This window comes from Dipodomys spectabilis, unplaced genomic scaffold (genome assembly GCF_019054845.1).
Source record: "Dipodomys spectabilis isolate Male_0828 unplaced genomic scaffold, ASM1905484v1 ptg000273l, whole genome shotgun sequence".
In the NCBI taxonomy this organism is placed as follows: Eukaryota; Metazoa; Chordata; class Mammalia; order Rodentia; family Heteromyidae; genus Dipodomys; species Dipodomys spectabilis.
This window is the reverse complement of record NW_024870950.1, coordinates 9033026-9057864: the sequence shown is the minus strand read 5'-3', so window position 1 is coordinate 9057864 and position 24839 is coordinate 9033026. Positions and strand designations below refer to the sequence as shown.

General features: G+C 45.3%; 1 protein-coding gene across 1 annotated transcript in view; it reads right to left on the bottom strand.

The window, feature by feature from the left end:
• The window catches only part of Ranbp10 (RAN binding protein 10), a 52873-nt gene extending 28285 nt beyond the window's left edge, over positions 1-24588 (bottom strand). The window contains exons 1-3 of the mRNA XM_042700595.1: positions 24330-24588; positions 23472-23583; positions 6753-6805 (exon numbers count right to left, since the gene is read on the bottom strand). Coding sequence (XP_042556529.1) covers positions 6753-6805; positions 23472-23583; positions 24330-24564 — 400 coding nt within the window. The 5' untranslated portion in view covers positions 24565-24588. The remainder of the gene's footprint in view (positions 1-6752; positions 6806-23471; positions 23584-24329) is intronic.
• Positions 24589-24839: the final 251 nt, after the last annotated feature.

The window sequence follows — 24839 nt, the reverse complement described above, 5'->3', positions numbered from 1 at the left end:
AAAAAAAGCATTCATGAAAGAAGTGGTCAGCAAAACTGGCAGCACACCATCAGTGGCTTATAGTTCAACCACTCACTAACCTAAAGATACTGAGTCTAGCTACATTACCTCCAGGAGGCCTTGTCATTTCCACCCTCCTCTCTTGTCTTTCTAGGCCAAGTTACTCCATGCTCTTCTGGACTACATTTTAGTAGCCTAGGTCCTAACTTGGCCTTCTTGCATCTGCTTCTGTCCTTCCCAGTAGTGTGCAAACTCCTGTCTGAACCTCCCAGGTAGTTCCACCAAAACACCTGAGGAAACCCACACTCTCCTCACCAAGCCCTGTCAGCCACACAGAGCAGCCCCACTGGCCTGCATCCACTCCCTCAGCACCTCAGCACTCAGATCTTTTTTTTTTTTTTTTTGGTCAGTTGAGGGGCTTGAACTCTGGGCCTGGGCACTGTCCCTGAACTCTTCAGTGCAAGGTGAACATTCTACCACTTGAGCCACAGCGCCACTTCTGGTTTTCTGGTGGTTAATTGGAGATCAGAGTCGAACGGACTTTCCTGCCCAGGCTGTCTTTGAACCACAATCCTCAGATCTCAGCCACCTGAGTGGCTAGGATTACAGGAGTGAACCACTGGCACCTGGCTTCAGATCTTTTCTACTTCCTCACAAATGTTCCTCACTCTGTTTAGAACTTTCCTCCTCCCTATTATTCCTCCCCTTACTTCCTGTCATCCTATCATTCCTCACCTGACTCTCATCAGAATCCTGCCTAAATGTCACTTTCCCAGGAAAGCCTGAATCTAGAACATTCTCATGGCACTCTCTACTGTCCTGTAAAGGAACTGACCAAAGTGCATAGGACCCCAGGTAAGTTTATTAACAAAGTACAGGTCTCTCCTACCTGGAAAAGTTTATAGGGACAGGGACTGGGGCTAAGTCTGTTTATCTTGTGCTGGGCTTGGTGCCTGACACAGAGCAGGTACACAATCAACTACCAAGGCCATATGGTTATGATGAAATGAGATGTTCTCTGTAAAGCATCCAGCACAGAGTCTGGAACATAGGGGCACTAGGTCATCCACAGCTCTAACAGGAGCAAAGTACCTGGGTAGCAGAAAAGAAACTGTTCACTCTGCCATAATGCTGCCAGAAAGCAGCCTTCCAAGTTTCCCATGAAGAAAAGAAAACAACTGCCTAGTGACAATCCTCCAGGAGGCTCACACAAGGATCCACAGTAGGACTGCCAGTGCTACTGTTTGCAACCAAAGCTTGATCCAGAGAGGATAGACATCCCAGGAGACAGTACCTGCCCTGACAAGTTTCCTTGTAACACTGGAAGGGCCACCCCACAGGGCTAACCCCAGGGCTTCCCTGGCCCAGATCAAGGGTGATTTTTTTCATTCTATAGCCTCTTCTAGGATGAAAAGAGTGCTGTCTGCCATCACTTTTGAATGCTAAAGCAGCAGCCTGAAACTAACCCCACTCAGCAATCCAGCTGGCTGCCAGGGTAACAGGACAGATGTTTCCCACAAGTCAATGGGCTCAGTGCACCTACATGTCTCCTTTCTTTTTTTTTTGTCTCCTTGGCCCTGTCCCTCAGCTCTTCAGCTCAAGGCTACTGCTCTACCACATGAGTCACAGTGCCACTTCCGGGCTTTTCTGTTTATGTGGTGCTGAGGAATCGAACCCAGGGCCTCATGCATGCAAGGCAAGCGCTCTACCACTGAGCCACCTTCCCAGCCCCTACATGTCTCATTTCTTACACCTGCTGATGTTTTAACTGGGGGAGGGAGGAGGGATATGATGATTTTTTTTTTTTTAATTTATTGAGAAGGCCTCACTGTTTAGTCCAGCTGGATTGGAGTATGTTACCCAAATGGGCCTGAAATTTGTGATACTTCTGCTTTAGACTTTTATGTGCTGGATTCCCAATGTGCATCACCACCACCACACTGGGCCCTTGTTGAGTTCTTTTACTTGCCTGCAACTCCTCACTGATACCTGGATGTCCACAGGCTCCTCCTCAGAGAGGATTAAACTCTATTTACCTCTATTCTTCCTGTATGCTAGGCCTCATTTATACATTCAGCTCCAGATGACCCGCAGACAAGGGCACAAATGGTCCTTGCCATTTACTAGAGATTTAGATTTTCTAGAATGAAAGGGTCTGGAAAGAAAAAGCTGCCTCTTCAACTCAGAGCAGGTTGCATCTCTAAGAGAGAAGCACGTTCTCCACATTCAGTGATTGTTGCTCTTTAGTCTGCAGCTCCTGCTCCAAAAACATACACTGAACCCCATTTCTGTATAGTCAGGTGATTACTGGTTTCAGGCAGTGAAGAGGAATGGGGGGGAGGGGCTATTCTCCCAGGCAGACCTAACAATTTCTAATGGAACCAGGAAATCCTACTGTAGATGTGCAAATTCCAACAATATCTAGAGTGATTGTTCAGTGATATGCTTAACATTCTTTGCAAAACAATAAGAACCAGGTGCTAGTGGCTCATGCTTGTAAGCCTGTTATTCAGGAAGCTGAGATCTGGGGATTGTGGTTCAAAGCCAGCCTGGGCAGCAAAGTCTGATAGACTCTTTATCTCTCATTAACTACCAAAAAAAAACTGGATGTGAAGTTGTTGCTCAAGTAGTGCAGCACTAGTCTTGAGCAAAGAAGCTCAGAGATAGCACCTAGGACCTAAGTTCAAGCCCTAGGACCAGCACCAGAAGAAAAAGAAAATTCTAGCTATATAGAAGGACAAGATCTTAGGATCTCAGTTTGAAGCCAGCCCAGACAGACATATCCTCAAGATTCTTCTTTCCAATTAACTATCAAAAAGCCAGAAATGGAGCTGTGACTCAAGAAGTAGAGTATCAGCCTTGAGCAAAAAAGCTAAAGGACAGTACCCAGGTCCTGAGTTCAAGCCCTAAAACCAGCACCAAAAAAAAAAAAAAAAATTAACAGAACAGTTTATACAAAAATACATTTTGAAGCCAGGCGCCGGTGACTCACGCCTATAATCCTAGCTATTCAGGAAGCTGAGATCTGAGGATCATGGTTCAAAGGCAGCCAGGGCAGGAAAGTCCATGAGACTCTTTTTTTGTTTTGTTTTTTTTTTTGTTTTTTGTCGGTCATGGGGCCTGAACTCTGGGCCTGAGCACTGTCCCTCAGCTCTTCAGCTCAAGGCTAGCGCTCTACCACTTGAGTCACAGCGCCACTTCTGGCTTTTTTTTTTCTTTTTGCTTATGTGGTGCTGAGGAATCAAACCCAGGGCCTCAGGCATGCAAGGCAAGCACTCTACCACTGAGCCACCTTCCCAGCCCCTCTCCCTTTTTTTTAAAGTTGATTTTCTCTTTCTGTTGGCCGTGGAACTCTAGGTTTGGGTGCTGTCCCTGCGCTCTTCAGCTCAAGGCGAGTGCTCAACCACTTGAGCCACAGCGCCACTGTCCATGAGACTCTTATCTCCAATAAACCACTAGAAAACCGAAGTGGTACTGTGGCTCAAGCAGTAGAGCGCTCCCCTTGAGCTAAAGAGCGCAGGGACAACACCCAAGCCCAGAGTTCAAGCCCCACAACCAACCAAAAAAAAAAAAGATTTTGACCCACAATGAAGGATAAGATAAAATATGACCAAACACCAAACAAAAATGAACTACCTAACTAAGAAACTATTAATGATGTTGAGCGTGGTGGCATACAACTGTAATTGCAGCACTTAGGAGGCTGAGACAGGAGGATGTCAAACTGAAATATAATGTAAAACTTCAAAAAGTGAACAGATATATGCAATTTCTGGCTTAGAAGACTAAATTTTCAGTAAGGTTGATATTAAATAAAATCTATGCTAATGTAATATCCTCTGACACAGGTTTGATAGGATAATTTTTTTTTTTTTTTGTCAGTCGTGGGGCTTGAATCCTGGGCCTGGGCGCTGTCCCTCAGCTCTTCAGCTCAAAGTGAGCGCTCTACCACTTGAGCTACAGCGCCACTTCCGGTTTTCTGGTGGTTTATTGGAGATAGGAGTCTCACGGTCTCTCCTGCCCGGGCTGGCTTTGAACCGCGATCCTCAGATCTCAGCCTCCTGAGTAGCTAGGATTACAGGCGTGAGCCACCAGCGCCCGGCAGGATAATTTTTTTTTTTAAAGGTAAATTTCTATTGACATCCAAAATGCCAGCCAAATGTGAGGACTAGGGCTAGGAATGTGGCTTAGTGGTAGAGTGCTTGCCTAGGATGCATGAAGCCCTGGGATCAATTCCTCAGTACCACACAAACAGAAAAAGCTGGAAGTGGGCTGGGAAGGTGGCTCAGTGGTAGAGTGCTTGCCTTGCATGCATGAGGTTCTAGGTTCGAATCCTCAGCACCACATAAGCAGAAAAAGCAAGAAGTGGTGCTGTGGCTCAAGTGGTAGGGTGCTAGTCTTGAGCTGAAGAGCTGAGGGACAGCGCCCAGGCCCAGTGTTCAGGCCCCACAATGGACAAAAACAAAAAAAACATAAAGACAGGAAGGGATAGCAATGAAAGACATCAGGTAACTGTGTATGGGTGTCTCCAAGAGCTGGAATACTCCATGGGCTAATCTCTCTCTCTCTCTCTCTCTCTCTCTCTCTCATTCTCTTTCTCTCTCCTTTCTTTCTCTTTCTTAAAAATAAAAAAATTTAGTTAAAAAAAAATTTTTTTTAAAAAGAAAGAAAAGGCTGGAAGTGGCGCTGTGGCTCAAGTGGTGGAGTACTAACCTTGAACAAAAAGAAGCTCAGGGACAGTGTCTAATCCCTGAGTTCAAGCCCCAGGACTGGCAAAAAATAAATGAATAAATTTTAAGAAATGTGAGGACTATAAGCTCAGACATGTTAATAAAACATCAGTGTCCTTCTGTAAATGTCAGAAGCAAAAAAAAAAAACAAAAAAACAGCAAACTTAGCTGGGCTATACCTCAGTGAAAGAACCTTTACCTAGCATATGCATGACCCTAGGTTTAATCTTTAGCACTAAAATAATAAGAAAACAAACAAATGCTGAGCATCAGTAGCTCATGCCTGTCATTCTAGCTACTTAGGAGGCTGAGATATAGGGAATGCAGTTCAAGACCTCTTGGTATTTATGCAAGAACCCTTCTCAACCCACAGCTGGCATAGTGGTACACATCAGTCACCTCAACTATGTTAGGAGACTGAGATCAGGAGGACCACAGTTCCAGGCCAGCCCAGGATAAAAGTACATGAGACATTATCGCAATGGAAGAAGTTAGGTATAATAGGCAGTTCACTGCAAAGGCACTTGCCCAGGCCAAAGTGAGACTACCTCAAAAATAACCAGCACAGCACAGGCATCAGTAGCTCATACATGTAATTTTGACTATTCAAAAGGCTGAGATCTGGAGGACTGAGGTTCAAGGTATCTCAATTAGAAAAGTTTGCTAGATTTTATGTCCACAATAACCAGCAAAAAGCAAGGCTGGTTGCTTGTCAAGCAAGCAAGCTGCACAAGCATGAGTCCTGAGTTCAAACCCTAGTATTGGAAAAAAAAAAAAAGTTATGCCAACTATATGAGCAGACACAAATGAAATATTCATCTGCAGAAAATTAAAGCTCTAGTATGGCCAGCAAGCCTAGAGATACATTAATTGTCAAACGTCTCATCTAAAGTTAAAGTTAATATTAAAGGGATTTGACAATTAAAAGGATTTGTAATTCCAGCACTCAGGAGACAGAAATAAGAGGATCATGAGTTTGAGACTAGTCTGGGCTACACAGCAAAGCTCTGAATCAAAAAAACAAAGTTAGGGGGCTGGGAAGTTGGCTCAGTGGTAGAGCGCTTGCCTTGCATGCCTGAGGCCCTGGGTTCAATTCCTCAGCACCACATAAGCAAAAAGAAAAAAACCGGAAGTGACACTGTGGCTCAAGTAGTAGAGCGCTAGCCTTGAGCTGAAGAGCTGAGGGACAGCGCCCAGGCCCAGAGTTCAGACCCAAAAAAAAAAGTTAGGGGCTGGGAAGGTGGCTCAGTGGTAGAGTGCTTGCCTTGCATGCATGAGGCCCTGGGTTCGATTCCTCAGTACCACATAAGCAGAAAAAGCCAGAAGTGGTGCTGTGGCTCAAGTGGCAGAGTGCTAGCCTTGAGCTGAAGAGCTGAGGGACAGTGCCCAGGCTCAGAGTTCAAGCCCCACAACTGGCCAAAAAACAAACAAACAAACAAAAAGTTATTACTATGCTGGAGGTATGGCTCAAGTGGTAGAGTACTTGCCTACAAAGTGCTGAGTTTAAAATCAATACCACAAGAGAAAGAGAAAAAGAGAGAGAGAGATTTTTTTTTTTATCGGTCGTGGGCCTGAACTCTGGGCCTGGGCACTGTCCCTCAGCTCTTCAGCTCAAGGCAAGCACTCTACCACTTGAGCCACAGCGCCACTTCTGGCTTTTTCTGCTTATGTAGTGCTGAGGAATCGAACCCAGGGCCTCAGGCATGCAAGGCAAGCACTCTACCACTGAGCCACATTCCCAGCCCTGAGAGAGAGATTATTAAAGTCTCTAAACAGTTAAGGCCACTACTACTCTCTGCCCACCAATCACACTCCCAAAACCCAAATAACCTTCATCTCAGCCAATGGACTCCTCGAAATGAGAAGCAGCAGTTGCAAAATGGTTTGTACTGCTATCCTTTTCTCCAGTGACTTGGCTTAATATAAGTACCCTGCAAATAAAATCCTCCTCAGTCTCTGAGCTGCCACCATGATTCTCATGGAACAGGAGAGACCAGGAGAACAGAGTTCTCTTAAACTCACCGGGAAGTCTGTTCATGTTGACTCCTTGAGCTGAGAGTCCTATTCCCATGTACCTTCAAAAAAAAGCACAGACAAAATTTTTGGTTATCAAATGAGTATTCCATCTCCCTTCTCAAATATTTCTTGGTAAAAGACAAGAAAAATGGTAAAAGGGCTGGGAAGGTGGCTCAGTGGTAGAGCGCTTATCTTGCATGCCTGAGGCCCTGGGTTCGATTCTTCAGCACCACATAAGCAAAAAGGAAAAAAAAAAGCCGGAAGTGGCACTGTGGCTCAAATGGTAGAGCGCTAGCCTTGAGCTAAAGAGCTAAGGGACAGCGCCCAGACCCAGAGTTCAGGCCTCAAGACTGGACCCCCAAAGAAAAAAAAAAATGAATGCAGCCTCTTCTGACATACTAGTTGCACTTGGAAAGCCCTTACATTTTGATTTCTCATGAAAAGAGTTCTTAATGTTTTGAAGCTAAAGACATACAAGGTAGTGTATAACCATGACCCCACTGGCTTTAGCCAGAGTACCATATACTGAAATCATGACTTCCAGCTTCCTGGCTTTCTTGCTCCAGCTAAAAAAGTAAAATCTATTCTTAAGATAGAACTAAAGTTAAGTACTTTAATCCTAGGTAGTGATTGACAAGAGAAATGAAAACTCAAACTTACTGTTCAGCCAGGTGCTGGTAATACACAACTGTAATCCTAGCTACTCAGGAAGCTAAGATCTAAGGTTTAGGGTTCAAAAGCCAGACTGGGCAGGAAAATCCATAAGACTCTTATCTCCCCAGTTAATCACCAAAAAGCCAGAAGCAGAGCTGTGGCTCAAGTGGAAGAGTGCCAGCATTGAGCAAAAAAGAAAAGCTAAGGGATGGTGCTTAAGCTCTGAATTCAAGCCCCAGTACTAGAACACACACACACACACAAAAGAAGTCTGGAGGTGTGACTCAAGTGGTAGAGCACTTGCCTACCATGTGCAAAGCCCTGCACATCCCCAGTATAAACAAACAAACAAAAAGAGCAAAAGACTTGACAGGAAAACTTCCAAGGTATACAAATGGCCAAGAAGGGCTGGGATGTAGCTCAGTGGCAAAGTGCTTGCCTAGCAAGTGCAACATCCTGGGTTCGACCCCCAGTACCAAAAAAAAGACACAAATGGCCAAGAAGCACATAAAAAGATATTCAACTAATCATAAGGGAAATGCAAAGCAAAACCATAGTAAAATACCATACTCAAGAATGTGATAGGAAATGGTGCTGTGGGTCAAAGTAGAGCACTCGCCTTAAACTGAAGAAACCAGGGACAGTGCCTAGGACCAGAGTTCAAGCCCCACGACCGATTAAAAAAAAAAGTGGGCTGGGAAGGTGACGCAGTGGTAAAGTGCTTGCCTTGAATGGATGAGGCCCTGGGTTCAATTCCTCAGTACCACATAAGCAGAAAAAGCCGGAAGTGGCGCTGTGGCTCAAGTAGTAGAGCACTAGCCTTGAGCTGAAGAGCTGAGGGACAGCGCCCAGGCCCAGAGTTCAGGCTCCACAACTGGCCAAAAAAAAGCCAGTATCTTTGGGCTGGGAAGGTGGCTCAGTGGTATAGTGCTTGCTTTGCATGTATGAGGCCCTGGGTTCAATTCCTCAACACCACATAAGCAGAAAAGGCCAGAAGTGGCACTATGGCTCAAGTGGTAGAGCGCTAGCCTTGAGCTGAAAAGCTCAGGGACAGTGCCCAGGCCCAGAGTTCAGGCCCCATAACTGACAAAAACAATATATATATATATGATGAAAAGGAATGAAAAACTCAAACTTAAAACAGGTTCTCCTGGACCCATGCTGCAGGGTCTTCATATCTAAAGAGCCAGAGGTACAACAGGAGGAGCTGATTCACACCAACTTGTCTGGTGATCTCAGGAGGCACTTGGAAATGACTGAGCTTTCCAGAGCTGGTGGGTCCTTGCTAAAGTTGAGTAATTCAGTAAAAACAGGTGTGGTAAATTTCTCTTTAGAGAGCCCTAGAGGTCATGCATGCTTTCCACAGAGAGTCTCTGTGTTAGAACAGTGCTAGGGACAGGAGGGTGGGGTGCTGGATTCAGTCCTCCAAAATGTCAAGTCAGGGGTGAGCTAGAGAGCCAGGGTTCACTGCCTCAAAGCTAAGGGTTCCCTGAGGAAGTAAAAGTTAAGACCTGGTGAAGGAGGTGGGAGAATAAAAGAAGTATGTGCCATGCAGAAGCAGCAGTATGCAAGGAAGCTGCCACACAGTGGAAGAACTGAGATCAGTATGGCTGGGTTACAGGATGGGCAGACCTAAAAAGAGCCAAAGCTGGGTTAGGAAATGAAACTGTGAACACATAGTCTACATGCTAGCTGAAGGAGTCTGAACTTCATGGAACGTCAATGGGAAGCCACAGAGAGGTGTAGCAAAGGCACAGTTGACCAAATAGCTGATATGGGGGAAATGGATTGAAGAAGCAAAACCGAACTTTACCATCATCCCTGTGGAAAATGAATGACAACTGTTAGAAAAGGCCAGGAGCAGCAGGGACACAGTGATGTTGAGAAAGCTAAGCTCACTTTACAACACAATAAACAACTGGACGTTGGTGGCTCATACTTGCAATCCTAGCTACTCAGGAAGCTGAGACCTAAGGATCTTGAAGCCAGCCTGGGCAGGAAAGCTCATGAAACTCTTACCTCCTAGTAACTACCCAAAAAAGCCATAAGTGTAGTGGTAGAGTGCTAACCTTGAGCAAAAAAGCTCAAGGAGCTGGGTGCCAGTGGCACACGCCTGTAATCCTAGCTACACTCAGGAACCTGAGATCCGAAGATTGCAGCTCAAAGCCAGCCTGGGCAGGAAAGTCCATGAGACTCCTATTTCCAGAAAACTGGAAGTGGAACTGTGGCTCTAGTGGTCAATTCTCTGAGATCTACTTGGACATTTTAGAGCCAAGATGCTCAGCTGGAGTCAGAGGCACCAATTCCCCAGTTCTGTTCCAGCCCTAGTATTGATGCCATACATAAATATCTGGATGAGAAATATCCCTGCAAGGCGTAAATATACTGCACATTCCCAGATTCAAATTTCACCTCTATCCCCAAATGCACCATGGGCCCATGGTCCATCACCTGGTCTGTTTCATCAGCAATTACCACAAGTCCAGAGACACCTCAGTACCGTCACTTACAGATTCAGACAATGGTGTAACTGGGCTGGTGCTTAGGGAGGGCTAAGGACTATACTGCTCACTGTATTATGCATTGTATGCTCTTCCAGCAGTAGAATCTAGTAAAGTAGTCCATTCTCAAAAGCCTAATCTTAGTACATCTAAAAACAAATGCCTGTTTACCTGGGATTGCTAAGGAAAAGAAACTGAGTATTCACTTCCTTGTTGGTAATGAGCCAGGCTATGCTAAGAACACAAAGGATACAGGCTGCCTTGGAGCAATCTGGAAAGAAGGAAGGAAGCAAAGGTTCCCATTTCCTAAGCAAAAGACAGGACAGAGATAGAGCAGATTAGCTCCCCAACACTTCAATTCTGGGCTTGCTTTTCAGGGAGCAGGATATATCTGAAGAGACTTGAAGAGGAAGTACTTACCCCCATAGTGTAAGTGCTCTAATCTTTTTTTGGGGGCCAGTCCTGGAGCTTGAACTCAGGGCCTGTGTACTTTCCCTGAGCTTCTTTTGCTCAGGCTAGCACTTAGGCCATAGTGCCACTTCTGGCTTTTTCTATGTATGTAGCACTGAGTAATCAAACCTAGGGCTTCATGCGTGCTAGGCAAGCACTCTACCACTAAGCCACACTCCCAGCCCTCTAATTCTTCTTCTATATAAGGGCAACATAAAAGAGGAAATATCACTTGTCAGACAGGTGAGACAGTCAGGAAGTATAAAGGAAGAACAGATAAGCTCCTTATGCAGCAAAGCCAAGAGTTATCCTTTAACATCTCAGTTTCTACCCTTCACTACCAAAACCACAATGCAAGCTAGAGATACAAGAAAAGTCACTTAGTTAGCTGTGTGGCTCCATAGAAAAGAGGACAGACAGCAAGCAGGCATTGTGTAGGCCACACTAAGTAGAAATCCACCAGACAGTGACTTGGAAGAATAGTTCCATCCATAAGGAGGCAGCCAAGGCCCTCAGCCAAACACCAAAAGCAGGTGATTGGCAACCCCAAAAGGTCCACACTGAAGGTCCTACCATCCACTGTCAAGCAGCAAAGGGTCAAACTAGGGCCCTAAAAGAGGACTGCCTTAAGATGTGTGCTGGTGGCTCCTATCTATAATACTAGCTACTCAAGAGACTGATATCTAAGAATCACAATTTGAAGAGAGCCTGGGCAGTAAAGTCCTATGACTCATTTTCAATTAAGCACCAAAAAAGCCAGAAAATGGGGCTGTAGCTCAAGTGGTAGAGCGCTAGTCATAAGAGAAAAAAAAAATCTCAGGGATAGTGCCTAGGCCCTGAGTGCAAGCACTAGTAGCAATGACACACACACACACACACACACACACACACACACACACATTGCCTTAAGAATGGATGTGACTCCTGACGCACAGGCTGCCCAGCACACACCTGCCCCTTCTACCAGATAAGCAGCGGTCTGCTGAGCCTCAAGTCACATGGAGACACTCAACTTGGATTCTTTTTCTTCTAGTTTTCTATAATTAACACTAATTGCATGAGTTTTTTGTTTTGTTTTGAGACAGGACCCTACTATGTAGCCCAGGCTGACTTCCAATTCACAACCCTCCTGCCTCAGCCCCCCATGTGCAAGGTCTACAGATGTGTACCATTATATCCAGCCCTGAATTACTTTCACAGAAAAATCACTTTAGCTTTTTGGGTTGTTTTTTTTTTTTTTTTTTGGTGGTACTGGGATTTGAGTTCACAGCTTTATCATGCATCTAGGAGAAAAAAAGTTAGTGCCAACTGTGCCCATCAGACTCTCTGGATCATCCGAGGCAACATTTGAGTGGTAGGATCACAGTGGGAGAACGTTGCTTTCAGTCAGCTCCTCAGTACACCCAGCTCTCTGAGCCAGGACAGAAGGGCACAGGCTACAGTAGAAGCAGCAGCTGAAACAGTCAAAATCTCTGCTGAACAGTGCAAGTAAGACCCAGACTCACTTGGCACCTCGTGCTCCCAATCACAACCACAGCATATCCTCAGGAAACCCTGTTGCCATGTGACAGACTCTGCACAGGTCTGCTGTGATCCAGACAGGCCTGGTAGTGAAGAATAGGACCTTAGAAACTGGGGCCATCTGTCTTTCATACCTTCCAGACATGTACAAGGCTAGAGGGAGGAGCCTACTTCTTTGCCACTTCCCACCAGTCCTGAGAGCTAGGAGTTCTGGTGCTTCCTTCCTACTTCTGGAAGGAAGGCACCTGATGAGTATTAAAGTGACAGAAAATACTTCACAGTAGCGCTCAGAGATACTACCCCTGATTCTGAAAAGTTGGTCTTGTACACTCCAGTCTAATTCAGGACCATAGGTCTTGGATTTCAACCCCTCATCTCAGGTTGCCCATCAGAAGATGAGATGTTAGACTAAAGTGCTCCTGTACTTCTTCCTAGCTCTGACCTACAGCCTTCAATTCTTAGCAAAACATTTCTGGGTCTTTGTTTTGTTTCGTTTTTTTTTTGTCAGTCATGGGGCTTAAAATCTGGGCCTGGGCGCTGTCCCCACACTCTTCAGCTCAAGGCCAGCTTTCTACCACTTGAGCCACAGCACAGTCTCACGGACTTTCCTGCCTGGGCTGGCTTTGAACCATAATCCTCAGATCTCAGCCTCCTAAGTAGCTAGGATTACAGGCATGAGCCACTGGTGCCCAGCTTAGCAAAACATTTCTTAGCAAAATAACATCAATATGTGTACAGTATATATTGTAAATGTGCTATACACAAATGAAAACCCAGTGTGAGGCAAACCAAAGTCACCAAGGCACATATCTATCTTCCCAGTAACTGGAGGGCTGAGACAGGAGCATTGTGACCTTGAGGCCAGCCTGGGCTATACAGTAAGACTCTGTTTCAATAAACAAATAAATATGGGGAGGGAGAGAAGGGAGAAATTTTTCTTTAAAAATAAACAAATAATCTGGGTGTCAGTGGCTCACGCCTGTAATCCTAGCTACTCAGGAGGCTGAGAATTGAGGATCACAGTTCAAAGCCAGCCAGGCAGGAAAGTCCGTGAGACTCTTATCTCCAATAAACCACTAGAAAACCAGAAGTGGTGCTGTGGCTCAAGCGATAGAGCACTAACCTTGAGCTGAAGAGCGCAGGGACAGTGCCCAAGCCCAGAGTTCAAGCCCCACCACAGACCACAATAATAATAAATAAACAAATAAAATTACCAAAGCCAAGCACCAGTGGCTCACAACCTACAATCCTAGCTACTCAGGAGGCTGAGATCTGAGATCACAGTTCAAAGCTAGCTTGGGCAAGAAAGTCTATAAGATTCATCTCCAATAAACTACTCAGAAAATCCAAGAAACTGATTATGAGTGTGAATCTAAGCCAACTTACACCACATATAAGACCCTGTTCTCAAAAAGAAAAAGAAAGGGTAAAGAAAGAAAAAAATGTCAAAACTCTCCAAACTGATCTATAGAAGAAAAAAATGGAATTCCTACCAAAATTCCAACAACCTTTCTCATACAAATTGAAAAGGTCACTGAGTACCAGTGGCTCACCCCTCTAATCCTAGCTACTCAGGAAGCTGAGATGTGAGGATGAAAGTTCAAAGCCAGTCTAGACAGGAAAGTTTGTGAGTTTCTATCTCCAAATTAACAACTAAAAAGTTGTAAGTGGAACTGTGATTCAAGTAGTAGATACCAGCCTTAAGCAAAAAACCTAAGGGACATCACCTAGGCCCTGAGTTCAAGCCCCAGTACTGGAATTTTTTTTAATCCAACTGGGCACCAGTGGGTCAGACCTATAATCCTTGCTACTCAGGATAGGATGTGTAGCTGAGCAGACAAATCTAAATAACTTTTATTTCCAATTAACCACCAAAAAAGCCAGAAGTGGAGGTATAGCTCAAATGCCAGAGCACCAGCTGAAAACAAAACCTCAGGGTGAGAGATCAAAGCCCTAAATTTGAACTCTTAATATTCTTCGCCCCCCATAAGGATGAAAAAGTCAACTGCCAAAATCATATGGACTTACAAGGGTCCCCAAGGAGCTAGAAAATTTTTGAAGAAACAGAACAAGGTTGGATGACTCACACTTCATGATTTCAGTACTACAAAACTACAGTAATCAAAACAGTGTGTTAATGGCATAAGGCAGACATATAGAACAATGAAATGAAAAGTAAAGGCAAGAAACAAACCCAAATTGCTTTAATGAAAGTGCCAAGACCAAGCATAGGTTGTGACTGAAGAGGTAGAGTGCCTTACAAGCACAAGGCCTTGAGTTCAAATCCCAGTACTCCCCCATCTCTCTCTCTCTCTCTCTCTCACACACACACACACAAACTTTTTTTCTCAAAGGAGAAAAAAAGCAGTCTCTTCAACAAAGAGCGATGCTACAAATGTATTTCTACACACAAAATAGTAAAAGTGATACCTCATATTATAAAATTAAGTCATAATTATATATAAAATTAAGTCAAGGAGATGTAGGTATCTTTCAGTGTAACAGCACTTCGTTAGCATGCATGAGATGCTAGCTTCAATCCCTAGGACCTTAAAACTAAACAAAAAACTCACAAAATGGATTAATGAACTAAATATAATAGTATAAAATTACTAGAAGATTCATGATCTTGGATGCAGCATTGGATTCCTTCTGTTTTTCCAGTTCTACTACTGAGCTACCTCAGTAGTTCAGTGGATTTCAAAATCATGAAAACAAAAGATCAAAAAATTATACTTTATCCAAATTAAAGGTGTTGTATATCAAGAAGCATCAGGATAATCTTAGCTACTCAGGAGGTTAAGATCTGAGGATTTTGATTGGAAATCAGCCCAGGTAGAAAAGTCTGTACGACTCTTTATCTCGGGCTGGGAAGGTGGCTCAGTGGTAGAGCGCTCGACTTGCATGTTTGAGGCCCTGGGTTTGATTCCTCATCACCACATAAGCAGAAAAAAAAAAAGCCGGAAGTGGCGCTGTGGCTCAAGTGGTAGAGTGCTAGCCTTGAGCTGAAGAGCTGAGGGACAGCACCCAGGCCCAGAGTTCAGGCCCCACAACCAGACCCAAGAAAAAAAAAAAAAAAGACTCTTTATCTCCAAGTAGTCACTAAAAACCAGAAGCAGAACTTTAGCTCAAGTGGTAGAGCACCAGATGTGAGCAAAAAAAAAAAGCTAAAGGACAGTGTACAGGCCCTAAGTTTAAGCCTCAGTACTAGCTATAGACATAGACACACACACACACACACAAACACACACACACACACACACATCCTTGAAAATGTTCCTACATGAAACAAATCAGATACAAAAGGACACATTGTAGGAGGCCATTTGCAGAAGCTATCTAGAATAAGCAAATACATAAAGACAGAATGGGGAAAAATAAAAGGCTAGGAGGAAGAGGAAACAAAGTTACTGCTTAGTGAGTAGAGTTTCTGTTTGGAGTGATGGAACCATCTTGGAAGTAGACAGGGTGATAGTCACATAACACCACAAATGTGTATCACTAAACTGCACACTTAAAATGTGTGTAATTGCATATTTTATGTTATAGATAATTAGGACATATGCAGAGTCACACCCCTATGGATATGCATGCCAGCATGAGCCTCCTCTGGCTTTCCTGATAACACAAGTAGGGCCTTGGCACAGAGCTGAATGGAAAGCATCAGAGTATTCTGTATTCTGGCCTCTTGTCAGGGCCAGAAATAAGAAGTCCCTCTCGACTAGCACAGAGCAAATGAGAAGAATGAAGAACACAAGCCCTGCTCTTTTTACTTTCTATCGATTTCTTCTTGGAGAGAAAGTGGATTTTATGGGTTAGCAAACCCATAGGCACTTTTAATAATGGTTGCGTGAGACAAATGAGTTAATGGCTATAAGACCTGAATATTTTTAATTTAACCTCCATCAATGGGAGGTCTCGAGACCCACAGGGCTCTGACAGGAAGTGATAACGAGGAGAGAAAAGAAGAGAGACAAGGTCCTCAGTTATGGAGTGGAGATGGGTCTTGGTTCTTAGGGTCTGTGGGGAAAGATGAAAGATGAAAGAGTCTGTCACCATGGCCCCCTTCCCTAGACCTCAAGGAGCTGTTAGAATCACATCTGACAGCTTCATCTTGACATCTAACACCTCAGGCATGGCTTAGCAGGCTGGCAATCTTATTCCTATCAGAACTTGCCCCAGATAAAAGAAATCAACAGCCTCTAAAACAGAGAGGACTCTGGGACAGTGGCTACAAAATGGTCCAAAGGGACCATTCAGGAAAAACACTAACTGACATTTAGGTCTGAAATGAAGGCTAGTACTTGACACTGGGTGTGGGGGGTGTGGGTGCGCGCGCGTGCGTGCACACACATGTGCACACGCACGCACGCACACACACACACACACACACACACACACACACACACACACACACACACGATGACCTCAGCCTTTTCCCACATCCCTACCCAGTCCAAGGTGTCAGAGGGGCTGGACTCTGCTCCATGGCCAAGTCATCCAGCTTTATTGCTTGCAACATATTCACTTCATATTTCATTAACAAGACCCCAACCCCAGAACTACAAAAATGTTCCATGTGTACTTTGAAGAAAATTTCAGAGAGATATCTTTTAGATGCAGCCATCTATCCTTCTCTTAGTGATGGTTCCCCTCCAGGGCCCTTTATTCTTATCCAGTGGCCCCCAAATAAAAATGGCATGTGATGAGCTGGAGATGTGACTCAAGTGCTACAGCACTTGCGTAGCAAGCTGAAGACCTGACTTTAAATCCCAATAGTGGGGGTTGGGGAGGAGAGGGGAAGGGAGAAGGGGAAGGAAAGAAGAGGGGAAGGGGAAGAGAAAGGGGAGGGAAGGGGAAGGAGAGTAGAAAGGGGAAGGGGAAGGAGAGAAAAAAAAGAAATGGCACATGGTACCTACCACTTGGGGTTACTAAGTTCATCTCAGTGCTCCAACCTGGTGAGCTCTGGTTTCCTTTTCAAAAGGGAATCTCTCCTACATAGTGACCTATCTAAGGAAAATAAAAATATTCCAGAAAATGAAGAAACAAATGGGGGTGGGGAGGTAGCATCTAGAAATTTCTTAGAAAACTCATAGAAATTTCTCTATAGGCCAATCTTTGACCAAGGAAGGTATCAGATATCGAAAATCAGCCATACTTCCCACTCTGGGCTCACAACTGGAATTCCCTACAGGGAATAGGGAGACCTCGCCAAAGAGTGGACAGCATGCAGGTTCTAGTTCTCTCAGCCAATACCACACCCCAGGGTATCAAAACTAGACCAGAGCTTTAATCTTCAACACAAGTAAGCCACACCACAACCCAGGAGGCTCTGGAGTCCAATTAGCATGTCTCCAGAAGCAGCACAATGAATGTGTCATCTGGGGAGAGACGCAGCCCAAAGGTCAGCAGCCACTAGCTCTGGGGGGGGCAGTCAGGGAGAACAGGGCTCAACCACCCCCGTACCTGCCTTGGGCAAGGACAGCACCTACCTCTCAGGACAGGCAGCCAGGACAAAGCCTTCAGCAATCCACAGATAAGCAATGAACTTTTTTCACAACACTGAGACTGACATGGGTTGTCTCTAGACTGTAAGGGCCTGGGCTCAGTAACTCTCTAGGCCAGACCAGGACCATGGCAGATGAGATCTTTTTTTTCCTTGTCGGTCATAGGGCTTGAACTCAGTCTGGGGTACTGTCCCTGAGGTCTTTTGCTCAAGGTTAGTGTTCTATACTTTGAGCCACAGCACCACTTCCATCTTTTTTTTTTTTTGCTAATGGACAGATAAGAGTGCCCGAGAGCCAGGCGCCAGTGGCTCATGCCTATAATCCTAGCTACTCAGGAGGCTGAGATCTGAGGATTGTGGTTCAAAGTCAGTCTGAGCAGAAAACTGGAAGGGGCCATGTGGCTCAAGGGGTAGAGTGCTCTCCTTGAGCTGGAGAGCTGATGGACAGCGCCCAGGCCCAGAGTTCAAGCCTCATGGCCAACCAAAACAAAAGGAAGAGAGTGTCCTGGATTTGTCTACTCAAGCTAACTATGAACTACGATTCTCAGATCTCAGCTTCCAGAGTAGCTAGGATTATAGGCATGAGCCATCGGTGCCTGGCAGCTGGTGATATCTTAATGAACTTAATGATTCTTTGAAACTCTATGGAAAATCACTTTGGGTGATCCTGACTCATAAGAAGGAAAACTCCTGAACATGGGACAGTGTTACTTTCAGATTAAAGGTGGTAACGCCAAACTATACTGAACTCTAACACAAACAGAGTCACTTTACCTGAGAAGCTTCCCTGCCTACCAGTCTTCAGCATCCCTCCCCTGCATCTCCCGTATGGTAGAAAGAGGAAAAGACAACAGCTGTGAGAACTATGCCCGGGGTTAAGGACCTAAAGCTCCTGGCCCACACTGGAATGGTAAACCAGACCAGCAGAGTCTCTTTTTTCCAAGCCATAACCTCTGTATACTCCAACTGCCCTCAGGACAAAGTACATACACCTTGGCCACAGTACACAAGAGGTTTTCAATCTGGCCCCTGCCTACCTTGTGCCCTAGTGGCCATATCTTTTTTTTTTTTTTGGGGGGGGGGGAGGGGAACAGGGGATAGGGGACCTGGGGATTTAATTCAGGGCCTTGTGCTATTATTATATTTTTGAGACAGGGTCTCACTGTTTCCTAGGCTAGCCCAAAAATCTTGGATTTACCTGATACTCCTGTTCTGAGCAGTCAGAACTACAGGTGTGCCGCCATGACCAGCTGTGCCTTCACAGGATGTTTAACACCATCTTCTGCCTGAAAGCATTTGTTTCTCACTTTGTCATCTCAAACACTCTCTTTCTATTCAGCATCACTAATTCTTCTATGATGTTTTCCCCAAACTTGGGGGGTATAGAAGGAAGTCTATGCTATGGGCTACCCTGCAAAGGAACCAGAGGCTGATCCTTGCTAGATCCCCTATGAGGTTACCAGTAAAGGCTTATCTCTCTTCTCTCTAGACCAGCATCAAGTCTGTTCTTGGAGCCCAACCTAAGACGAAATAATGTATGTTGATTCTGATATATAGTATGAATGGATAGGTGGCATCGCTGCCTGACCAAAGGAAATCAGCAGCAGGAGCAAATAAGAGCTGGTTGGCTATGGCCAGAGATTCCTGCTCAGGGCTTAGCTGCAAAGAACAATCCCCACCCCTCCCCACACCATCCAATACTCTAGTCTAGGCTTGCTGTTCTTGGGTAGAGCCACTCATCACATGTCAGGAGGCCTCCGCCACTGGGATGATATTACAGTCTATTTTGAGGGTCACACTGGAGCATCTGTCAGCTGGGCCAACCACACCCTTCATGTGTCATCACTAAGAGCCAGGACACTCACAGGTCCATGAATTCTGACTGAGGAAGCTGCTCTTACTCTAAAGACCCTCAGCTTCAGAGCCTGCTTGGTTTCTTGGAAAGATCACCCCTTACCTTCTGGCACCACTGACAGTAATCACACATCTCACCCCACCAGACCTGTTCCCAAGGTTCATAGCTCTGGTGACTTGGCAAAAAACAGCTGAAGGCAGTAAGTCTGTGCCAAGCTCTGAGCTCAAACATGGCCCCTCCTTCAGAGTTCTCCCAAACACGTGGGCAGAGACCCAAAAGCCCAACACCCTGACATGAAGCTAATTACCCCTCAGACTGATAAGTCCACAGGTTCCATCTGCTAAGAAACTCCTACTCATTCCTCATAAGCAAGCTCAGGCTTTGCCTCCTCTTGTAAAGAGCCTTTCGGTCCATTCTCAGTTACTGAGTAGGCCACAGGCTCCCTGAGGACAAGGCTGGCCTATGCTGGCTTGACTTCTGTTTTCCTGCACCTGGCACACAGCCTGGAACAAAGAAAGGACAACTAAATACTCTATAAACTCTTGAAATAAAACCTTTCTGATCAGAGTAGCTTAGTGTGTTCTTCTACAAAAGATGTTGTGAGAACAGGGGCATTTCTGGAGAACTACAACACTAAAAGTGGATTCATAAATACCTTCTACAAAGGTGATATATACCAATCTACAGAAAAACTACATATTCAGCTGGGCACCAGTGGTTCATGCCTATAATCCCAGCTACTCAGGAGACTGAGATCTGAGGATCTCGGTTCAAAGCCAACTCGGGCAGGAAAGTCTGAGACTCTTATCTCCAATAAACCACTCAGAAAAGCAGAAGTGTAACTATGGCTCAAGTGATAAAGCTCTAGCCTTGAGCTGAAGAACTGAGAGACACTGCCTAGGCCCAGAGTTCAAGCCCCATGACCAACAACAACAACAAAAACCCTTTAAATTCAATGAATAAATATATTGATCAAGCCCAGCACATAACTGTCATACTTCTCTAGTCCCACTCTAGTCCCACTGAACCCCTTTCTGCTCTATCCCCTAACACTATGATCCTATAAGAACCTAAGATGTTCCTTCTTTAACCCAGAAAAAGAATACAATAGTAGCCACAATGGAGAAAAGTAATAGCAGCATATACACATATATCTGGGATCAAGCAAGAACATAGGGTAGGTTAAGCTATTCCACTGAACATTTTAAGCCCTGAAGCCAGAGCAGGCCACCAAATATCTCAGAGACTCAGGCCACTCCCACGAAACAGGTACATCATCATTTATTCCAACCATTTTCTAGAGATGCTGTAAGGCTAAATGAGACAACACAGGAAAACTACAGAACCAATTAATCTTTGGATCATCAACAAAACTGGGGTCAGAAATATATTTTAACACTGGCAGGAAAGAGGAAACAAGTCAGTCAATGCCTGTAACTGCTTTTGGCTTCCTCAAAACCACCCTTGACAGGGCTGGGAATGTAGCTTAGTGATAGAGTGCTTGCCTAGCATGCTCGAAACCCTGGGTTCGATTCTTCAGTAACACATTAACAGAAAAAGCCAGAAGTGAAAAGGGGGGAGGGGGGAACCACCCTTGAGTTGGTGCCAGTGGCTCATGTCTATAATCCTAGCTACTCAGGAGGCTGAGATATGAGGCTCACGGTTGGAAGCTAGGCCTGGTAGAAATGTCCATGAGACCCCTATCTCCAACTGATCACCCAAGAAAGCCAGAAGTAGAGCTGTGATTCAAATGGTAGAGCACTAGCCTTGAACAAAAAGAGCACAGAGATAGCACCCAAGCCTTGAATTCAAGCCCCAGGACCAGCACAAATAAAACAACAACAACAACAAAAACACCCCTGACCCATATCAACATCTGGCTACATGTTAACCATGAAAAGGCTTTCAGAGATTCCATAAAGTGGCCATGAAGAACCATTAATACACTCACTATCTGGTCAGCTGAAGCAGGCCATTGTAGACATACAGACAACCTAACATGACACAGATAGATCCACTTAAATATTAAAAGCCAGTTAAAGAAATACAGAGCTCTTAAACACTCCTCTTGTGAAAAGTTGTTCTTGTCTCTAAATAGCTCAGCTGATATATATATATATATAGACTTATAACGAAAACCTCCATTTTCTTCCCTACTCATTTAAGAAATGCCCCTCAGCTTTCTTACCAATATGAGATTCGAGCACCAACATCTGGGCCAACTTTCTAACTATTATAGAGTGTTTGGGGTTTTTTGTTTTTGTTTTTTTGTACTTTGTCAGTCATGGGGCTTGAGCTCTGGGCCTGGGCACTGTCCCTCAGCTCTTCAGCACAAAGCTAGCACCCTACCACTTGAGCCATAGCACCATTTCCAGCTTTTTCTGTTTATGTAGTGCCAAGGAATCGAACCCAGGGCCTCATGCATGCACGGCAAGCGCTCTACCACTGAGCCACCTTCCTAGCCCTTAAGAAGTCATTCTCATTTACACTAGCTCAAGTAAATTATATTCTTCTATCATATCATAGAAAGGGACTATTAAGTCTTTAAAGTCCTATCTGAAACTTAAATATGTATCCTGTCTGTAAAGGAACTATATAGGGATGAAAGTAAAAGATATAACAGCTTTCCACAATTAGAATTTCAGAATCATAAGCCAGGCACAAAGGCTCACACCTGTAATCCTAGCTACTCAAGAGGTGGAGATCTGAGGATTGCTATTCAAAGCCAGCCTGGGCAAGCCCATGAGACTCTTATCTTCAATTAATCACCAGAAAACTGGAAGTGGCCCTGTGACTCAAAGTGGTAGAGCACTAGCCTTGGACAAAAGTGCTCAGGTGCTGGGCACTGGTTCCTAGCTACTCAGGAGGCTGAGACCTGAGAATCGCGGTTCATAGCCAGCCATGGCAGGAAAGTCTGTGAGACTCTAATCTCCAATTAAGCACACACACAAAAGCCATTAAGTGGCACTGTGGCTCAAAATGGTAGATCCCTATCCTTGAGCAAAAGAACTCAAGGACAGCTCCAGGCTCTGAGTTCAAGCCCCATGACCAACAACAACAACAAAAAAAGCTCTGGGGTAGTGCCCAGGCAAAGTTCAAGTCCCATGACCAACAAAGAAAAACAAAACAAAACAAAACTCAGGACAGAGCCATGACCTGAGTTCAAGCCCTGGGACCAGCACACATACACACAAAAAAAAGAAGTTCAGACTCATCACATTCTAGGGTTAATGGCAGCTTAGATGTTGGCCCTAGCAGCTGTCAGTACAGATGAAGAAACAAGATGTACTCAAGCCCACAGAGCCCTACCAGGCAAAGGAGTTAAAACAACACAAAGAAGGCAGGGAAGTTTCTGATTCTGGCAGTTCTGCTCCAAGTTCAACCCCTTTATCAGGTATTTTGCATACACTGTAAGAGGAGCAGTCCCTAGGAGAGAAAAACTCCTCAAAATTCTTAAAAAACACACACTCAGATCAAAGAAGAACTGAGTATGGCCAAACTTTTCATACCATACCTAAAATATAATGAAGAAAGCTTTTGCCAAAGCAGTTACAGTCATGGTATTTCATATCTTAAACACATCCTTTGTTGCAATCACTGGAAAAAAGGGATGACTGGAAGAAAAAAGGAAAAGAGAGTGAAAAATGTTCACTCTGATGTTTAGTGTCTGTTTACATAACCCTCAAGAAGGGCGTTGCCCTTATGCTGACTTTAATAAGGACCTTCTAAAAGCTGGTCAGACTGGTGTTCAAGTCCCTGGACTGAAAAACAAGTTTATAAGCAACAAGGTCACTTGATTCTGACCATGTTATGTTGTTTACCGAGATGACAGTGGCCACTAGAGCTTTGATGAATGCTGCAAAGATTCTACTATCCCTTTGAAGCCTACTAGAGACTCTATATGACTAAATGCCATAAAAAGGACCTTGAGTATAAAAAAGGGGAAGTCTTGAACAGCACAGGCTAGTAGGGGAAATCCCATTCTGTACACTGAATTAATAATGTAAACCTGTTATCTGTGTTTCTGATCTGTGAAGTATTTGTTTACATCACTAAAAAAAAAAAGGGTCCCTGATTTATCCACAATGTGTCTACTTTCTATCAAGGCCCAATGCTTAGACCAAGCTATATCCCTCCTTAAAGAGGAGTTATATCAATCACAGGCAGCCTCAAACTCTCACCACAGGGAACAGCTCAGTGTGGGAGTGGGGAAAAGAGGGTAGTAAAAAGGGGCTTACCCATCTCTTCCTTTGCTGATGATCTTCACCTCAAAGTAATAAATACCACAGGCAGCGGGTATGGGGTGAGTGGCTCGAACTGAGGCTGCATCTTTGTGATTTTTGCCATGACCTAATGGGAAAGGACAAGAAACAAATTTCGGCAGAAGTAAATGCAAATGGAAACCTCTTTCTTCTCCGCTCCATGGCAACTTCATCCTCCCTTGGTTAAGCACTTATAGCTCAAGGAATAAATGGACAACTGAGTAAACACATAGAACTCCCCCATCTGGCTCACCTCCTCTTGAGATAGCCCTCCCTGAGCCACTGCCCTTCATAATCACAAAACAGGGTATAGGCAAAGTGGGGGCTTGCAAAAGATACTGAGCATTCCTGGCAGACTCCTCAGAACCCAGGCAGCCCACCTGAGAGATCAGGGAAAGGGGGAGGCAAACATGGATAACACTCTCAACAACAACTTTAGCACACGACCCCAGCCCAGTATAGGATGACTAGGAGGCAGGACAGTCCATTCACGTCTTACTAATGGTGGGAAGATGTTATCACCTCTTTTTGCAGACATCCCTGAAACTAAGCAGAGGTAAAGAGCCAGCCCAGAGGGGCTCTACAGTAGAAGGGTTAGCTCAGCACAGAGTTTGGACACCTGTTGGAGTTCTCCTGACCATTGGGTGTCTCAGGGAAGGGCAAAGCAAGGCAGTCAACCCTCGGCCTGGTCAGCTCCACCACTCTAAACACTTCACAGGGGGGCTAAGGCCTAAACCGGAAAACTCAGACAAGGCAAGGGACGCGATGGAATGGGGCCAAACAACATAGCAGACGCTCTGGACTTGTCCCCCCAGCGGCCAGACGGGTCGATACCTTTGTAGTGGACACGGAGGTTGCCCTGAGAGAGGCCGATGTAGTTGTACTTGTCCTTGGGGCTCCAGGAACGCGGCAATGGCGTCTCGTGCTGGTTGACCGCGGGGTACAGGCGCTGCAGGCGCCGGCTCAGCTCCTGATCCCCGGGGGACGGCAGCCCGCCCCCAGCCCCCCCGCTGGAGGAGTCCCCAGCCTGCGGGCTCCCTGCTCCCGGGTCCGCCGTCGCCGCCGCCATCTTGGTGGGAGCTGCTATTGTGTCACTGGGGGCGGGGAGGAGCGCGACCAGATCCGCCCCACTCAGCCAATGGCCCGCGAGCCTCCCGGGGCCGCAGGGAAACCGAGTCCGAGTCCAGCACCTCGCTTTGGACATTGCTGAGCTTGCCACATTTTAGACTCAATATCCCACAATGCAGAGCTCCCCAGAGGCGGACCGACGACAACCCGCAAGGCACGTCGGGAGATGTAGTTCACAGCCACTAGCCACTAAGCCTATCCAGCGGAGACTCTCAG